At 40.9% G+C, this 19,838-nt stretch overlaps 1 protein-coding gene across 1 annotated transcript; it reads right to left on the minus strand.

Annotated features, from left to right (window-relative positions):
• Positions 1 to 9,484: 9,484 nt before the first annotated feature.
• Positions 9,485 to 16,704, minus strand: LOC145443969 (uncharacterized). Its single transcript, XM_080321863.1, has 2 exons — positions 12,504 to 16,704; positions 9,485 to 10,935 (listed from the first exon to the last, which is right to left on the minus strand). Exon 1 carries the CDS (start codon positions 14,612 to 14,614, stop codon positions 13,154 to 13,156), a length of 1,461 nt encoding a protein of 486 aa, XP_080177989.1. The 5' UTR covers positions 14,615 to 16,704; the 3' UTR covers positions 9,485 to 10,935; positions 12,504 to 13,153.
• Positions 16,705 to 19,838: the final 3,134 nt, after the last annotated feature.

The following is a 19,838-nucleotide window of genomic DNA, read 5'->3' on the forward strand; positions in this document are numbered from 1 at the left end:
CACAATTCCACATCCACAGTATTGTTATCTGTGATGGCTGAGCATATCCACAGTAGTGATAGCTGTGGATATACTCAGCTATCACTACTGTGGATATACCCAGCTATCGCAGATATAAGCAAAAACCGCAGACATATATAGTAGGGATGGTGTGAACCTCTGAAAGGTTCAGGTTCGTGTGAACGCGAACCTTTTTGAAAGGTTCTGTGTGAACGCGAACGTGAACCTCATGACGTCACGTGACGTCATATTGCTACTTCCAACCCTACATTTCAGTAGTGAAGTGATAGCCTGTATTAACGTACAGATTGAGCACGATGCCTAGCGACAACTCGGGCAACATTATGCCACGATGCTGAAGTGTAACATTGACGTTTTAAACGTCTCCAAATGTATCAACTGGGGTAATATTATCAGTATCCCATGAAATCAATATCTTCTGTCGCTTTGCCAACAATTTCGACGACTACTTGCAAGGAATATAAGCTTACGTCTTAACGGTCTATAGCCCAGACCAGACAATGTACTGCTACGTTGATATTGAGCAGAGTGTAAAACGGGGCTCTATATCTGGTACCGATATTACCCCATTAACAAGTTTTACAGCAGTAGCCAACAACCCAATAGCACGGATTTGGTTTTTATGATACAATAAACATAGGAAGTCAAGATTGACCCCGTCCTCCTGCTAGATTTTTTACATCGGACTTAACGATATCAATTTGGTTGATTGGTAGAATAAGCAATTGAGCATTATTCGCTGATTACCTACATATGTAATGTATTTCGCTCTTGATGTTGTGCGATTGCGGGTGCATGCTCGTTTGGTGTTGATTTTTTTACGCTGCCAGCGCCATGCATATAGTGGCCCGCAGTTGAAATGTCATAAATTTCAACCAAAGATGTTATAATGAAGCGAAAATTGTAATATATGAAAAAGGTTCACAGTGTAGAACCTACCAAGGTTCGTTTGTGAACGTGAACCTCTAAATTTCAGAGGTTCGCACACAGAACGCGAACGTGAACCTCACGTTCACACCATCCCTAATATATAGGCAGGTTTGCCATCGACATGGACCCAAAAATAAGGACAGTCGAAAAATTAGATTGGCATTTAAAAGCGTTTTCGTGCATAGTGTATTTATACGAGGCGTGGCATATCATTTTTCATACTTTCGCCAGAAACAATCTGCTCCAGCAACTCCTTGTTATCAGAAAGTGCTTCATTGATCTCACGACCGCTCATGTCTAGGTTTACCTTTACTCAGAGCCAAACAGCACTTCATCACCCCCCCCCCAAAAAAAAAAAAACATTACGATGGTCTTGGGTCCTCATAAGGTGATAAACTAAACTTATTCACCTCGCTGTGATTGGAGGCGTCAACGAATATGGGAAAAGGCTGTACACAAAGTTCAGACAAAATCATTTTTGAGTGTATGGAGCAAGACCTCCAATAACAAAGCTTGTAGTCTTGGTCCTGGCCGAAGCAAACTCCTTGCGATTTTATAATCGGGGAATATTGCGTGTGCAATCGTTGGGGAGGGAAGATTGCTGGTTTTTGTCAGCATGGAATGCCCCAGGTATCCTCAGCAGCAGCTTACACACTTCTTGTATTTTGGGGTATCAATATAAGTTGAAATAGGGGTCTTTTTCATATCGCTCCTAGGTCAATGTCGCAATTGCAGATATTGCAACACAGATACCAGAGGAAAATGATCGAAGTTCTGAAGTTGTTGAAAATAAGATAAAATAAGGACACAAGTCGAAAACCAGGAGATTTCTTAGAAATAAGGACAGTTGAGTTTTCTAAGACGTGGCTCTTCAAAATAAGGACAAATCTTAGAAATAAGGATGGTATGGCAACCCTACATATAGGTCATGCGTCGTTTAGGACGCAGGTATCACGTCTGACGCATGTCTGTCGTCCATTAAGCGCGCAGATATCCGGTCCGGGCCATGCCTGGAGGTATTTAGTGCGCAGATATCAGCACCGAAGCATATGTCCGGATAAAAATAGTGCGCAGATATCAGGTCTGAGGCATGTCCGGCGCAGCACGAACATATCCCAGACACGAAGTCCGAATGGCAACACAATCCGAACACATCCCAGGCATGATGTCTGAACATCCCCCAGACACGATGTCCGAGTCACAATACAATCCGAACACCCCCAGACACGATGTCCGAGTGGCAGCACAGTCCTAACACCACAGACATGATGTCCGAACACGCCCTAGACACGATGTCCGAATGGCAACACATTACGAACACAGCCTAGACACGATATCCTAGTTTCAAAACTGTCCAAATCCACCCCAAACATGATGTCCCAAAGACACCCCAGACACGATGTCCGAGGGGCAAAACAGTCTGAACTCATCCCAGATACGATGTCCGAATGGCAACACTGTCCGAACACACCCCATACATGTTGCTCGCACACACCCCAGACTCGATGTCCGAACACGTCCTACTAGTACTGCATTTCCATGTACAAATGAAGTGTGCTATTAAAACTGCAATTTCATCCCTTCACAGTTTCAAAACCAAAATCAAACAGCTATGAACGAATTCTCCTTGAAGCAAACTTTCATTTAAGATCGTTTTTTCCAAAATATTTTAATATGTTCTGGAGCAATCCGCTGTCTAAATCGTGTAACGCCTGACTGCATTTAGATTTCCCCCCTCAATTTAACCTTTGACCCTAACCTCCAGGGTATTAAATTTCACTTGGAAATATATACGATCAGACAAGTTTAAGATAAATCCAAGTGCCGTATCTCAACTCTCGTTCAACATCTAGCTACACCTTCTTGAATATTTCACTGATAAAACCTGAGATGTGCAGATCCGAAATGAGCAGAAAATTGTCAATTTTCAAAGTGACGTAACTTTTGACCCCTAAGTCCAATTTTCATAAAATAAAGTTCATCCTGTTTGGAATAAGCTCATCACTGCGTGTACCAAATTTCAGGAGATTTGAAGAGGTAGTGATGTGAACATCGTTTGTCTGTGTATGGAATTGCCCACATACCTATTGTGAAATCGAATTTCAAAAGTTTATTGAGACAGTGTAAAGCCGTTGGAAACGCCAACATCAACTTTGCGAATATCGTTGATCAAGAGCACGAGTATCGGGTTAGGAATCTCGACTTGCGAAAGGAGTCGAAGCGTCGCGAAACCTTTGAGAAATGGCCCAGCTATCCCATACCGCGGGCGGTCGGCGAGTTGGCAAAACAAGGTTTATTCTACCTCGGTGACCTGGACAGAACGCAGTGCTTCAACTGCTCCGGCGTTCTCCGCAATTGGAGGCCTACAGACGATGTATCTGAAATACACTTGACGTATCACCCGGGTTGTTGTTTCGCACGTGGCGACGATTCGGGGAATGTGGCGCTAACCGAGCACGAACGAGACAATTTGGATAAGTTGCTCGGCGACAAAATACGACGTCTCACTTTACATCTGCAAGAACCACGGGAACCCTCCGAGGACGAAAAGCGATGTCTTGAGCAACTATTTCCTTGTCTTAACCCCGTGAATCCTCTCATGTCGTCGTTGTCAAAAAGAATCGCAACGTTCGACAAGGGCTGGGAACCGAATAAAATTAGAGCTAGTGTTGAACAGTTAGCAAAAGCGGGGTTTTACTACATTGATTCGGACAGAACCAAATGTTTTTACTGTGACGGCGGGCTTCGTTGGGACCGTGAAGACGAGGTTTGGACAGAACATGCAAAATGGTTTCCGCAGTGTGAATACGTACTCCGAACGAAAGGTATCGAGTTTGCGCAACGTATCGAAAAGACACACCCGAATCTCAATCGCCCTGTGATTAGAAACCCCATAACCAGGCAAGAGTTGATCAAACGTCAAAAATTGATCTGCGGAAACGTCAGTCGTGTGATCGGGCTATGAGTTGAATAGTGGCGATAAAACGATTGTAGTGTATCGACACCTATTTACGAGACTTGTGTAACTGTGTCTTTTGTGCTGATAAAACTACCGACAAATGAGAATGGATTTCGTGAATTGTAAAATTATTTGATGTAACTGTGTCTTTTGTGCTGATAACAATACCAACAAATTAGAATCAATTTCGTGTATATTCATTGTAATATTATTTGAGCAATAAGAAGATGACGGGGCGCAGTGGCTTACTACGCGAGTCAGTCGGTGTGAATAAGCAGGCGCGTGGCCAGCAACGAAATACAGGCACTATTTCTGAGGTACTCGAGTCAGTTTTGTCTACTATCACAGTTACCAACGTGCTTGCGCTCGACAGTTTTATGGGCACCTACTCTTTTATAATTAGGATAGAAGGCGATTTCACGATACCGACATTTCTTAAAAACTACTTGAGTACTCCAAAGCTATATTTTGTCTTTCCGTTTTGAAGTAAATGTAGCATGTGTTGTAAATCGCTCCGGCTATCTCGATAACCTCGCCAGAATGCGTAGTTTCGTCTGGATCTGCAGCTCTCAGCACGTTGTGCATACACAGAGAGAGGGACTACAGCGGCGACTTGCTTCAGTCGGGTAACGGGCGATGTCGATTTCACACGCATTCCAAAGTACATCTCGTGAGAATGATATACCACCACCCCGGCCATTCTCGGTACGACGTTGGATCATTTGGCTGTACTAAGGTAGGTATACCCCGGCATGGTCGACTGCGCTCGATCTTTTTACATGTAACGGTAGATTAAGTCGCTTTTACTATTCACATGTTTACACAGGCCCGCACGTATATCCATGTAATAGACAGCACAATACCATCATAGCGTCATTTTTCCGATTTGGCTACATACCCGACTTTTGTAATCTAGGCCCACATTTTGCGTTACTCGTGGTGTTTTTTTTTTGGATATGTTAAGCTAACAAGGAGAGCAAATTGACAGAAAGAGAGTACATTTTGGCGAAAGGGTGACTGGGAAATGAAGGACATATGCTCCCCTAAATGAGGCCGCATGGTAACCCTATTAAAATAGGAGGGTCGACGGGGACATCAAATATATCGCGTTGCTGTCAACCAGAAAACGCGAGTTTTGTCAAGTCGCAGATTGATGACTGACAGCGATTGTGTCACGCTCGATTGATCACAGCTGATTTACGTACATCACACCGCGTCGTTGACCGTTGACCGCATGTTGACCGGTAAAGCTATTGTCATCGTGACACGATTTTTACCAATATACTCCTTGAGGTACCAAATCTGATCGCCCTAATAACACCTGTATAGACGAATCAAACAGAATCCCGCCAAAGGAGCGATACCAAGTCTCCTTGTACGTAAATTATTATACAACGACACCTATATTACAGCAGAACAATCTTGTCTGGACGGGGGGAGGTCACGAAACATCTCCGGACCCGGCGCAGATTTCATCAGTTTTCAGCGAAGCCAGATTGGATGCGACCAAATGGCCTTGAAAGTCGGATTTATACTATATTTTGTCCTCACAACATGTGAAAATAACAGGACTTTACGTGCTAGCCACATTTTCTGGACTTTGATTTGGCAACCCGAGTCGGGGTGGAGTCAGAATTCGAAATCTCTCGCTCATCTTTACACCTCACCGAAAGTAGGCTAGATCGCATCTCGTATGATCTGACACAATTTATCCCCCATTATTGCACCACCGCAACCGAGCGTGTTTCAACAAAATAACGTCGGTCCACCCCGCTAAAGCGAGCTATCCCAGATTCGTCACTGTACAATTGAATCTGACATCGTACTCGCAGTTACCGAGAGGAAAATGCAAGGCTCAAAGGCGTGACACAGCAATTCTCTGACGGTAACACTCCCCCCGAATCCATATATCCGTAGTATGATGCCGCAAATATGCTTGGGGGTGTTGGCATAACATGTGCTGAGGATATATGATGCCGCAAATATGCTTGGAGGTGTTGGCATAAAATGTGTTGAGGATATATTTACGACACATACGCGAACACAACTGATTGTCTGCAGCGAAATTTGTCGACTTCGAGCGATAGTGCGTGGCTGCCGAAGCAATATACCCGTAGTATGATATTGTAAATATGTGTGGAGGTGTTGAGGATTTTTTTACGGGGCACGCGGACACAAGTGATTGTCTGCAGCGAAATGAGTCGCCCTCGAACGACAACTGCGTGGTGAGCTCGTGATCGATATGTGTATGTTACAGACGGGCAAAGCATTCGTTCGCCAACAGATCGATTCAAGTTGTGCAATGTACATCATGTACAACATACAAAATTAATATGCCGCGGTAAATTGTATGTTATTTACAGACACCGGCCCGATTACGCTTGACCAGACGTGAAGCAGTAAAAGAACCCATCATAAATACATTGTTTGGTTGGGACTGTCTGTCCTAAGACGCTAGAACGCGGTATAAGTATGGAACAGCAGTTGTTGCTTGCACCGATTACTAGGTACGTAATGCCGGAAGTTAACACGTTGATGAATTGAGGATCAGCTATTTGTTTAATTACTTATTATTTTCATAATCCTGCTTTATTTAAGTCAATCCATGTCGGGGCGCCTAATACAAATTTCTACCAAATCTGATTCTCGGTATGACTCGAAATGACACACATATTTATAATCATAACAGATCATTTCTCCTCACTATTTAAGTCAACAAAACAGCAAAAGGCGGACAAGTACGACAGTATGAGACAGACCACAAGCGTCACTTTACACAGCCGGACGTATGGACACCTAAAACACGCACCAGAATCTAACGGATCAGGAGAAAACTACACTGACGTCACGACCGGTAATTATGACCTCCCCGTACACGAAATTGAATCAAACGCGGAGCGACAAGTCATCCGAGGGGGATTTGAGGGGCAATTATTTCCAAGACTCGTCCTCGGATTGGCCACGGACCGATAGGTCACGACAGGTGGCTATTATCAAGCCTCATTAAAAAAATACTAAATATACAAGTCTCGTGTTCAGAGATCAAGCGAGGTAAAATCAGGAGTGCAAATTAAAAACCGAGCCATTGCTATTCATGGGAAAATATAATAAATACTATCAAATACGTGGGAAAATATAATAAATACCCAATACGCAAGTCTCGTGTCCAGAAGTCAGGCGAGGTAGAATCAGGAGTGGAAAAAGTACAAGTAGAATGACTCCAGTACAAAGGTCAATCCAGATTCTTTGTTCGTTTTCTCTCAGTCAATCCCCCTTTTTTAATTGCCGCACAGTCAGAAGGGAAATCCCCTCGAGTATTGCTGCAAAAATGAGAATGAGCTAATTCTTTCACTATCTTTTATCTTGATAATCTTTGTTTGTTCTTTATAAATCGCGAATGGGCGCGTCGTGCACATTTATCTAACTACTTATATAATATTTTATCGACCTGATTAAACTTACTATGTTAATTTTTTTTATTGCTGGTGCAATGACCTGACTTTGGGGCGCACGCATTTTCAAAGGTAGTTTATAAAAATATCATGAATTCAAAATGGCAATGACTTATTTCGTGTCATGAATGTGATTTTAGATTGACAACTCCAGCACGTTTATTACTTTAAGCGATTTATTTGGAATAAGCGATCAATGCGCGTGTTAAGTAGATTCCGCATCTATAGGTGCACTGGACAGTAGGCACAATATTAACTTATTCATAACTACCGCCACGACTCGAAGCAATCTAAAATGCGACGAGTTGAATATAAACGCCTTTTGCAGTAAAGAAACGATCAAGAAGTAACGTAAAATGTAAGACTTGTAATGTAATGAAGTCGTTGCTGATTTCAAATTATGAGCTGCCAGATAAAGTAACCGAATGAATTAAATATTTAGGACATCAGTAAATTACGTTCGTCTTCACGGAAGAACGTGCAGAAAGCAAGTTTTACATAGTAAGACATTAGCTGACGGGTAAGTAAAGGTCGCATGGTTATGATGCTGTCAGCAGGTACCATAAGCAAATCTATAACCAGATTCTCGTGCTGTTCTAAGAATCCGTACAATCCACTTCTTCACTAGTTTCCACAAATTGGTTAGGCCTATTGAGGATAAGCAGCTTATAAAACTCGCTAAATGTTTATGACGTTATAACGAATACGTTATCATAAATTCAATACTTGATTTGCTCTAAATATATAGGCTAGTTATTATCTCCATTTCCTCGCCTACGCGTTTTGGCTCATCATCCTAAATAGGCTATAGTGCGTCACGCGAATGGATCCATATGTTGCATTCAACCCTCGAGCCAAAACAAGCCGCAGGCACCTTAGTTGCAATTAAATTACCCTTATTCTCGACCTACAAAAATTATGCTGGTATTAGATTGAAGACCAATGTGTCAGCTGTTGGGAGTTTATCGCATCGGCGGGCGACGATGACACTACAAATAACAACTGTACGTGTACACAGGTTTGTGTTGCCACATATTGTAGTGTTGCGACATAGGCCGGACGCATCAGTCCAAATTCTGAAAGCGAGAAAAGCCACTCTGATCTTATTTGATGTGGAATTTAACCCAACGGAATCTCAAGTTCGTGCCCATTGGACTGACAGCTGTGTCATAGATGTCTGCGAAAACGAGCTCATTCGATTTATTGGGGTCGTCAATATTCAACGAAAATTGGGCTACATAATTGTGCGCGGGTCGCATTGTTAAATGTGAATTGGTTAGCATCCAGCTACACATACTGCGCTATATCGATAAAGCATCAATGCTAGTTGAATATGCTCGTTTGTACGTCTATAATGTTATGGCACACTCGTCGTTTATTATTGCTCATGATTTACAGAGCCACTTACATTGAGCGCTTGTTGTACGTCTGCAATAGTAATTGTACACTCGTCGCCTCGCCGTGCAATTGAGGGCGCGGGCTCGGAAGCGTACGGTAACCATCTCTAATTTAATGGCAGCTTTCTTGAGGCTGGAAAATGGACCTGAATCCTTTTCTGAGGTCGACGAGAAACATTATAGCAAACATATCACAATATGTAATATCACAATATTAAAAGAATAACTGGAAAAATGTGTTTCAATGCTTGAATGCTAATCGTCGCGAATTCGATGTCGTATTAATTAAAATATTTATCAATGAACATTAATAATGAACGTAATTAGATGTAGCTAGCAATAGCTTAGTCGTATATAGCCAATGTAATTATCATTAATAACGAACGTAATTAGAGGAAGCTAGCAATAGCTTAGTCGTATACGAGCTTCGTTCAATGTTTATACTTGAAAGTTGCTGATAGCCTTTTAAAAGCTTCAATACGGACAGGGTTTGGCAGCGAGTGCGATAGTGTAATGGTCACGGTTCTGTTCTACAAGACATAGGGTCCTCGGTTCAAATCAGGGAGAGGAGCCGTATTCATTCGGCGTTATAGGTTCAGTACAGACGGGATTTCTCAGTGTAGTGTAGTTGGTTACAGTTCAGGTCTATAAGACACGAGGTTCTCGGTTCGATTCCGGGATTCCGGGAGAAGATGCGTTTTCATATCGGAGTAGTGAGATCCTCGGTTCAATTCTCGGCGAGAATCCGTTCTCATAATCCTTTAAAATTCGAGACAGCAAAATTAAAAAAAAATACGCGGGAAAATTTAAATTTGAAAGTGGGCGTGGCTGGACACGTGGCGTAATCTCATTGGTGGCTATAATCGGCCTACTCCTACTACTAATACCCTAGCTAGATGTTAGCAACCGCTAATACTCGTAGTCAAAGAAGACGAGCAATTTCACATTTGACATTAAAGGTAATTTGCACAATGTACCGGAACGTCTACTACGATAAATTTTACCAATATTGCTCTTTGTGCGATTGAATTACTCATCATTACTTTCGCTTTCACATCACCAGCTGTCAAAATAGGCTTCTTTGAATGCAGATATGATTCCTACAAAATATGCGATGACATCCACGCCAAAGATACCGCCAGCAATGGATAAACTTTGCATCAACCGAATCCATTTTTCTATTACTTTCATAGACATGTCATTCGTTTGATATCTCTAATTAACTAAGTTTGGCGTGCTCTGGAGATCGTATCTAGGAAAGCATATCAATGGACTAATTCCGACCTCAAATGTCGTTCTATACTGTATAGGACACACCACGATCTACGATTTACTTATGGAATTAAATGCCAAGTTGCTGTGCAGTTTATTTCAGTAACTTAAATACATTAGTAGACTCACAATTTACATGTAACACACGCGTTGACCGCAAGACTATCACACATCACAAATGTCAATACGGATCGAAAATACACATACATGACGCTGAGTAGGCCTACTATACTAAAATGCACTCAAGTGCTACCTATACTGAACAACATCCAACATTTCATGGAACTAGTTCCATTGAAAACCAATCAGTGATTAGTTTATCCAACGAACGTGAATTGGAGAGCAACTAATCATATCCAAATAGAGTTTGAACTAGGGTTACCATATTTTGGGTTCCGGACTGGAGGACACTATTTACAAGTCACAAATGTTAGATTACCGCACTAGAAACCTACTGATGTCAAAATATTTACCGGGATTTTTGTGTTGACTAAGAAAAGGGCATTTTTATAGTCCGACTCCCTAAAGAACCGCTGCAGCATCCACATTACGGATTTTGCGTTATATATATGGCGTTTTTTTAGTTATGCTTGACATGACCAGTGACCACTGATGACCACTGGTATGTCTGTAAAAGCCATAAAGGAGGACGAATTGATGAAAATGATGAATCTTTCAATTTCCTGAAAAAGGAGGACAAATCTTCCTAAACGGGGACATATGATAACCCTATTTGAACCAAATTACTAAAGGGCCAAATACTTCTCCCCCCGTAAATATAATTATGAAATCTGTAAAGCTGCATGACACATGACAAATCTTCAGTAAAAAGTATTGAAAGAGCACTTATGACAAAATGGAAGAAAAATGTCTCTCTTAGACTGGAAATTAGACTCACATCGACCTAGGGCAGAGGTCTCAAACACGCGGCCCGCAGGCCGCATGCGGCCCTCGTGAACATTTTGTGCGGCCCGCGAAGGCATTTTTCAATTTCAAGTATTCGACAATATATTCTAGTGTCATATATCTTTTTTTAGATGTAGGAACTTAAAGTTCACCCTAAAACTACTATAAAACCCTGGAATCTAAACAAACTTCACTATAACATCACTTTCTAAAATCTACCATGCAGTGGAAGATCGCTATCACGTCACATTTCAGGTTCATGATGATAAAACATGAACCGTTGATGATTCGTGACTGAAAATAGTGATTTTGTGTGGTGCGACCTTTCGTCAAATTACTCGATTTTGGATTGACTGAGTGATAAAGTAAAAGTGACTCGAGTTGAGTGGGGTCGAACGTTAAAATCAGAGAAGGACTTGACTCTCGGAATACTGACTTGGCAATCCTACTGACGCAAAAATCTAGGAAGCTGTCGTGGGGAATAGTAATATATTAAAAGCCCTTAGCTTGCATTGCGTAGGGTATATAGAATATAGAAATCTAATCAGGTCTGTATGGGAACCATTGGCATTCTGTGGCCCCGTGACGTATATTTACATTCTGGATGTTGTTTGTGCTCTCTGTCCTTGTTATTATCGGTTGCGAGTAAGGTAGTGGTACGCTCCACAGCTGCAACACCAATGGATTCTTCCGCGATGAGTCATTTCTATTCCAGGGGTTCCTAACCAAGGGTACGTATTCCCTTCGTGGTACAAAGAACCATAGGGGGTACCAGATGCATTGTGGAAATTGGCCTATAAGCTGTGGAATACTTTCTGGGCTAATTTATTCAACTGGAAAATATTTTTCGCGATACGCGCGGTTTTATGTGAATCGTCTTTCTGATTGTTATAGGTCCCATCAGAAATTGTGTTGAAAATCGACAGGGGTCACTGGAAATCTAATTGAAAGTACAAGGGGTACGATCGCTAAAACGGTTAAGAAACAATGCTATTACTATGAAACAATGATGATTATATTCAAGTTGTTATTGATCTGTTCCAATATTAATCGAAGAAAACTTAACGCTGGTTTAATTTGACCTTGGCAATGACAGTAACAATAGCCTATACTTATCACGAGTATATCAAAAACCCCAATTATAGGCTACACCGCTCACATGCTCTGATATCAGATCAATCTTTGGTGAATTCTAAAATATTCTACATAAAATTGTGGCATTTCAAAGGTCCAATAGCTGCAATATTACAGCTCGATAGCTTTTACGATATCATCATGCGTCCTATCGCATGATGTCTAAACTCATTATTTCTAACAAATTATGCCCGGCACAAAAACTATTTTATTCAAATATTTGAAAATGTGATTTGTTCGTGCCAAGCGTGAATAGTATAATAGTAAATTGCATTTTCTCGATGGCTGTGGAATGCCTGTCTGCAAGGTGCCGTTAAATAAGGCCAAGTTGAATATTATATTGAATACCTCCATTTATTGATGCTGCGGCCCGCGGGTCATCACAAATTAGGAAATTGGCCCGCGAGCACATTTGAGTTTGAGACCTCTGACCTAGGGTGTGTGTTTTCGCAGTTGTAACAGTCAATTAAACTATGTCTAGTAAATTCATCAGTGCGTTGCAGTGTAATGTTCATCGATTAAATCGAAGTCTTTTTAGAATATAGGTGATATAGATGCAATACATGGCGAAAGGTGGTAACAAGAGGTACGTAATCATGAATAGTGGTCGAGAGCAACGCCATAGCGAGTTTGATTTCATATTGCCATCGACGTGACTATGAGATATCTCGGATAAATCTAACAATAATTCGATATTAACACAGATAAACAAAGTTCCATGGGCTTAATTAGTTTACCCCTCTTATCGTGACACATCTAACAGTACTGCGACATTTCAGGCACAGGCACTTAAGTTTTTAAACTATTCTTACGAGTGTTTTTGTTCCACAAAAATCTCATATGCCTGCATCGACGGTATGATTTTTGGCATCAGAATTCATATGCCTGAAGGTAATTTTTCCCAAAAAAATCAGCTATCCATAGGAATACTGAGATGGGAGATTTCTGTCTACCGAATGCACATACGATTTTTATACCATTGTAAATCCGAAGGTTCTTTTCAGATGCGACCTTCTGGTAAATTCTTCCCGCAAGCATAGCATTTACGATTTTTGACACGAGCCCGAGCATGCATTGTCACCTTATTTAGGGCTTGTCATACGAGCATGAATATCAATATGCCTCTTCCATGCAGATTTTGACATGTATTCCGCATCACAAATGTTGCATTTATATTTCTTGAAACCCGCATGAATATACATGTGTGTCTGGAGTTGATACTTGTGACCAAATTGTTTCCCACAAATATCACATTTATGATTTCTTCCGGCATGCATGTTACAATGGCTGTCCAAGCCTGATTTAAAAGTAAATTCTTTCCCGCACACACCGCAGCTATATATGCGCAGAGCTGTATGCATATCCATATGTGTCTTGAGACTATCCTTTTGAGTAAATTCTTTCCCACAAACATCACATTCATGATCCTTGACACCAGCATGTATTTTCATGTGATTGTTAAGGCTGCCCTTCTGAGCAAATCCTCTTCCACAAACTTCACATTCAAATTTTTTGCTGCCAGCATGAAACATCATGTGAGTTCGGAGGGAACTCGTGTAACTAAATTTCTTCCCACAGACATCACATTTATGATTCCTGACACCGGCATGCATCATCATGTGAGTGCTAAGGTCGCTTTTCCGAATGAACTCTTTCCCACACACACCACATCCATGGTCCTTGACACAGGCATGAATCTTCATGTGAATCTTCACGAGATGCTTTCGAGCAAATTCTTTCCCGCAAATATAACATTCATGATTCTCGTCACTAACATGAGTATTATTATGATGCCTCTTTAATTCATATTTGTCGATAAATGCTTTTCCACAAACATCACAGCAATGATTTTTGACACCAACATGAATATTCATGTGAGCGTTCAGGCCAGCCTTCAAGGCCAATTCCTTCCCACAAATAAAACAGCGATAATTCCTGCCACCGGTATGCGTATTCATATGTGCCTTAAGAGGAGTCTTTCGAGAGAAATCTTTCCCGCAAACATCACAGCTATGGTTCTTGACACCGGAATGCATATTAATATGATTCTTGAGATGATGTGTTCGAGCAAATTTTTTCCCACAAATTTCGCATTCATGTTTTTTGACACCAACATGGATATTAACATGACGCTTCAAGACAGATTTTGCAGTAAACGCTTGTCCACAAATATCACAGTTATGTCTACTGACATTCCTGCCACCGGTATGCGTATTCATATGTGCCTTAAGAGAAGTCGCTCGAGAAAAATCTTTCCCGCAAACATCACAGCTATGGTTCTTGACACCGGAATGCATATTAATATGATTCTTGAGATTATATTTTCGAGCAAATTGCTTCCCACAAATTTCGCATTCATGATTTTTGACACCAAAATGGGTATTAACATGAATCTTCAAGGAGTATTTTGAAATACATGCTTGTCCACAAATATCGCAAGTATGTCTACTGACACCAGCAGGCATAGTCATGTCTGTTTTGTACACTATTGTAGGCAAACTCTTTCCTGCAAAACGCACAGCTGTAATTTTACACACCAACATGAATATTCATGTAAGCCTTTAGACCAGTGATTCCCAACCGCGGCCCTGAGGGCCGCATGCGGCCCCCAGCTAGCCTTCTTGCGGCCCCCACAAAAATATTAAGAAATCGCTTTATGAAAAAAAAAATATATTTATAAAATACTTTTGCTTGGCTTGGAGTCTGGAGTTTTCAATTAGGATTGCAGGAAAGTTGTGAGTAGACTGCTAAGATTACGTCACTGTTGTTTCAATGCAATGTGCCCTAACTTTCCAGTTCAACGGGCAGTACCTATAGATATAGGTATTGACAGGACCGTAACTGCCGCATCTCAAGCCCCCCAATTGGGGGGAGCGAGCTCGAAGGGGGCCCAAAATTATTTAGTGAATTAGCATAAATTATATGAAATTTTTTGCACCTTTTTCAACGATTTTTCGCGCTGCGCGCGATTTCGAGTATCCAAGTACCTTCATTATTCGGTACTCTTCGACAAAGATAAAATAGATTTATAGAAGTAGGCATACCGGTGTTGGCCATTACCGCGCCTCTACGCACGAAGACATATACAGTTTTAGGCCATGTAACATGCGACTCCAAGAAGCGTACCAGGACGATCGGCAGCGAGAAGACCTTTGCCGAAAAGGACTGCCCTTACGCTGACCGAAAACTTCGTTATGTATATTCAAAATACATATAGGTATAATTGACCATAGGCGCGTAAATGACTGGCGCCGAATGTTCCTGTCTTGGCAATCTGAACGTCACGAGACAAATAGGCTGCCATCCCGCAGGGAAAAATTATATGCCAGTGAAGAACTACCAATTGGAAATTGTGTGCATCTTTTAGTTTAGTATGTTTGGGCGATTCTATATTTCTTGATATAGCAGACTGGAGGTCACGAAATAACAAATAACATCATGTAACGAAGTCGTACCAACGGGTTCGCCCGTCCGAATACGTTTAATTATTATTTACGGGCTCTACAGTTTCCAAGACACCTCATTCAGCTCTACAGGTAAATCTGATTACGTGAGCAGAGAGGACAAGTAATTGATAGCAATATATATGCAATTGCCGATCTTATTGACCTAATTTATTTTGAATTATCGAAAATTTTCGAGCTCCATGCTGGCTCACTAAACGGGGATCCTAATTTCGTGGCAGAAGCGAACAACAGGACGGGGGGTCGGTTTATCACCCAATGGGAGCTCAAGACCTAAGTGTTTTGGGGGGCATAACGAAGTGCTGTTTCGTTCCTGCCAACAGGTATACGCCCGAAGATGTTTAATTATTATTGAGTGGTCCTACCGTTTCAAACACAACTCACTCGGCTCAACCGGTCAATCTGATTACGTGAGCAGAGAGAGGATAAAAATTGATACCAATATATATGCAATTCCCGATTATATTGACTGATTCAATCATGAATTTTATAAATTTTCCGCGCTTCGCGCGATTAGTCGAGAGAAGCTGCCTAAAACGGACACCCGATTTAGATGATAAATGACGGTAAATAGCCATCTAGCCTGAGGAGGTCTGGGGGCTTCGAAGTTCTGTTTATCACCCTATGGGGGGCTCAAGAGAAACGTTTTTTTTGTGGGGGGCGGCTGACTAAGTGCTGTTACGGCCCTTGGTATTGATAACTCATTTACGGATAGATGTGCAACAAGTGACTCACGATTGAATACGCCGAGATGCGTACTGCTTAGCCAGCAAAAAGCAGCATAATTTGTAGTCCTATAGCTCGCGACCCAAGCGTCCGTATAATTTGATATGTCGGTGTTTATCGAAAGCAAGTGTCGCACTGATTCCAAAAATAGGAGTTGAAATCTCGCCAGGGCAATAAAACTACTCCGAAATAGCCAGCAAAGGTTGATTGTTCTGAACAACGGGAGCGCGGCAACGCAATGGCCAATGGCGTCAAGCGAATGATCGGAACAATGCCAATTTTCATATTTTGGTGACTATTTTGGGTTCCTTCCATTGCCTTGGTATTCGTGCGGCCCCGGCCGTACTCTGAAATTCTAAATTTGGCCCTGCCACCGAAAAAGGTTGGGAACCACTGCTTTAGACTAATCTTGTAGATTATTCTTGCTTGTCATATGCTAATATAATAATAATAATTTATAGAAGACCGAATATAGCATTGCTCTACACATATGCGCTTTACACAAGAGGCAATAACATATAAAAGAAAAGGTCCTATTTTGCGGCCCGCGACCTGATTTGAAAAAAAAAATCAGAAAAACGCTTAGTAAATCATGTTGAAACGCTAAAATTGATTTCAGTCGAAACATAATGTTGTTGTTTTTCAAAGTGAGCCATTCTATGTGCCCACTATCACTATTACTCACTAGTTGATACGGCTTCGGCATGGTAATATCATTCCATGGATGAAGAATTTGCTGGTACGAATGGGCATATTGCCTTGACGTGCAATGGCCCACCACTGCCAAGACCGAGACGCCTGCAAAACGACTTCGGGCGCTCCAAAAGACCATGCTTTACGAGGAGATAGTTTTCTAGCAAGTAGGCCTACCGTGTATAGCTAACCCCAATATTGATTCTTCAATCCATGGGTGGCCAATCTGCAGCAGTAGAAGGAAAATTATGCGGCTGTCGACACTTGTAATAACAACCCTAAGTTTTCGCAGATACCCCCTGCATCAGCTGTATCTGGGAATCTGATCACCATGGCCGAGAAAGGATAAATATCTTATAGTAATATGTGAAACTATACTAATATTTATTGACGAAATTCACTCATGAACATGAAAAATTTTTCGCGCTTCGCGCGACTACAGATTGGTTCTCTGTGGCTCTTTACAACATAACTACTAACGATTTGGTGCGCATAGTAAGCCGATATGTGCATATAGATTAGTTCGGAGTGTACCGGCAATGGACATGGACATGATAACGTGGGTATTTGGCCCCAGCTAGTTTGTCACGACTAACCACCGGTATGCGGCCGCAGGCTAGCCTACATGAGTACGCGAAATGCGGCCGTGAATTACAAAAATGTTGGCCACCCCTGTTTTAGCGGCTAAAGAGTGTTGTCATTGTCAGGTATCGTGTACAGCTCATAGTCCAAAATATAATGACATTGATGATCATGATACTTTTTGTTGTATTTGTGTTTGTTCAATAAAATATTAGTTCTTTTGTGGTGACTTTAACCGTCGCCTATGTTAGAAAGCACAGCGTTGTAATAACGTAGAGTTATCAGACGTGGTTGTTGAACTGCGTTGCCTACTTTTATATCGATATTGATGTCATGCGGCCCGCGGCCTCCAGAAATTTGGAAAAGTGGCCCGCGACCTATTTTGAGTTGGCGACCCCTGACTTAGAGAATAGGGAAAAGGAGAACTGGAGAAAATAGATTTTTGCAAACAATTTCTTTCCGAAACCATAACAAAATATCTCTTAACAGTAATGCTTGTATAAGTAAGCTATTGGCAATTAAAATGAGTTTGCACAGTGGAATATTTCGTCTCTGACGGTTATTCTGTTTATGTGAGTTATGAAGTTTTAGTAGGTATGAATCGAAACTTTGTTGTGATTTTTCTAACTAAAAAAATACAAATTTGCTACCAACGACTCTTCAAATTCAGAGGTTTCGCGGACCGCTGAACTAGAACTTGAAGTAGTCTAACAGCATAAGTAATGCAACTAGATAAAATCTGTTTGAGTATTTGGGAAATGTACTTTGTTACTGGCCACCTGTGAGTATTATGCAATGGTAACTTTACGCCTGTGCCCTGGGCAGTAAGGCTGTTCAAAATAACTCTTTTGTCAAATTTTACTGGTTACTTGACAAAATTGTTAGGTTACCTAAACACTATTAACTATTTTGGCACAAGCATTGTGATATACCAAAAAAAATCATTTTTTTTATAAAGTCCCGACCAGTAGAAGCGAAGTCATTGGTGTACAAAATCTTGGATTTGAAAAGAAGTACCGTAGTATTTACGGTGGCAAAATCTTTTTAATACAGATCACCATAAATTAGGGTTACCCTATTTTGGGAATCTGAAAAAAGGACACTTTTTCAAAATTTTCAGATTTAGAATACCAGAATAAAATCCTGAAAAATTGATAAAATTCATTCAGAGTTTGTAGTTGGTTGACTAAAAAAAGGTAATCTTTCTGGCTCAACTCCCGAAAGACCCGCCGGAACGTAACTTGAGTACTAATTGCCTTTATCTCAGTATGTTTTTAATATAAATTTACCCAAAATTTAAAAAAAAGAAGACATTTGGGTGTTTTCCATGGTCACTTAAAAGAGGACATATGGTAACCTTATCGTAAATACTATGATTAGAGATCCTAAATTTTGATACTGGTTGGAATTGAGCAAAATTTGTTGCGGATCAATCAAAGCAGTGGTTTTCAACCTTTTTTTAGACAAGCCCAACTTTATGACAGAGAAAAATTTTGCGCCCCCCCCCCCCTTTTTCGTCATATCACAAAATTCAACCGGGATTCTAGCAACCCCAACAGATTGTTTGATGGCACGGAAGGTTATGACTGATGAAGAGAGAATAACAAAATATGAAATTCGGTCTATATATAGAGAAACACGCATGAATTGGAGGTAGTTCGCGCAGAGCGCAAAATTTTTTTCAGTTGACCGCTTCTTCGCGCCCCCCTTCAGATGCTTTCACGCGTCCCCCAGGTTGAGAACCACTGAATTAAGGCAACCTAACCAGTAAAATATTTATATTATTTTTAATACATAAATCCAACATCTTTTTCTTAAATATCAATGCTTCTATAGGTTAGAATTCACTCAAAATTGGTGTACAACGATTTTAACTTAGCTAACAATTTAATCAAGTAGCCAGTGAAATTTGAAAAACGAATACGAACCTGAACCTCGCATCCGCATATTACTACTATTTAGTTGTCCCATGGCTGAGTTTACGAGCGATGATTTTTCTTTATTGCTTTAGTCGCACGCTATGTATTACGGTCTGTTCTAGGTTCTGCTGGGATTTGTATGTAAAGTGGTTGCCGGTATAACATTTTCACTAATAAACATGATTGAAATCTAACAAAAATATACGTTCTACCTGACATTAAGAATCTATTGAAGTGGAAATAGCCTTTATAAACATAACTATTTGAACAAATGGTAGATATTGCAAAATAGATAGAAACCTACTCGCATTATCCGCAAAAAATAAGTAGCCTACCTTGCTACCGATAGTAAAATGATTTACTAATACATGCACCACTGAAGA

Source organism: Botryllus schlosseri, chromosome 1 (assembly GCF_051294905.1).
Source record: "Botryllus schlosseri isolate E-star chromosome 1, Bs_hap1, whole genome shotgun sequence".
Classification (NCBI taxonomy): Eukaryota; Metazoa; Chordata; class Ascidiacea; order Stolidobranchia; family Styelidae; genus Botryllus; species Botryllus schlosseri.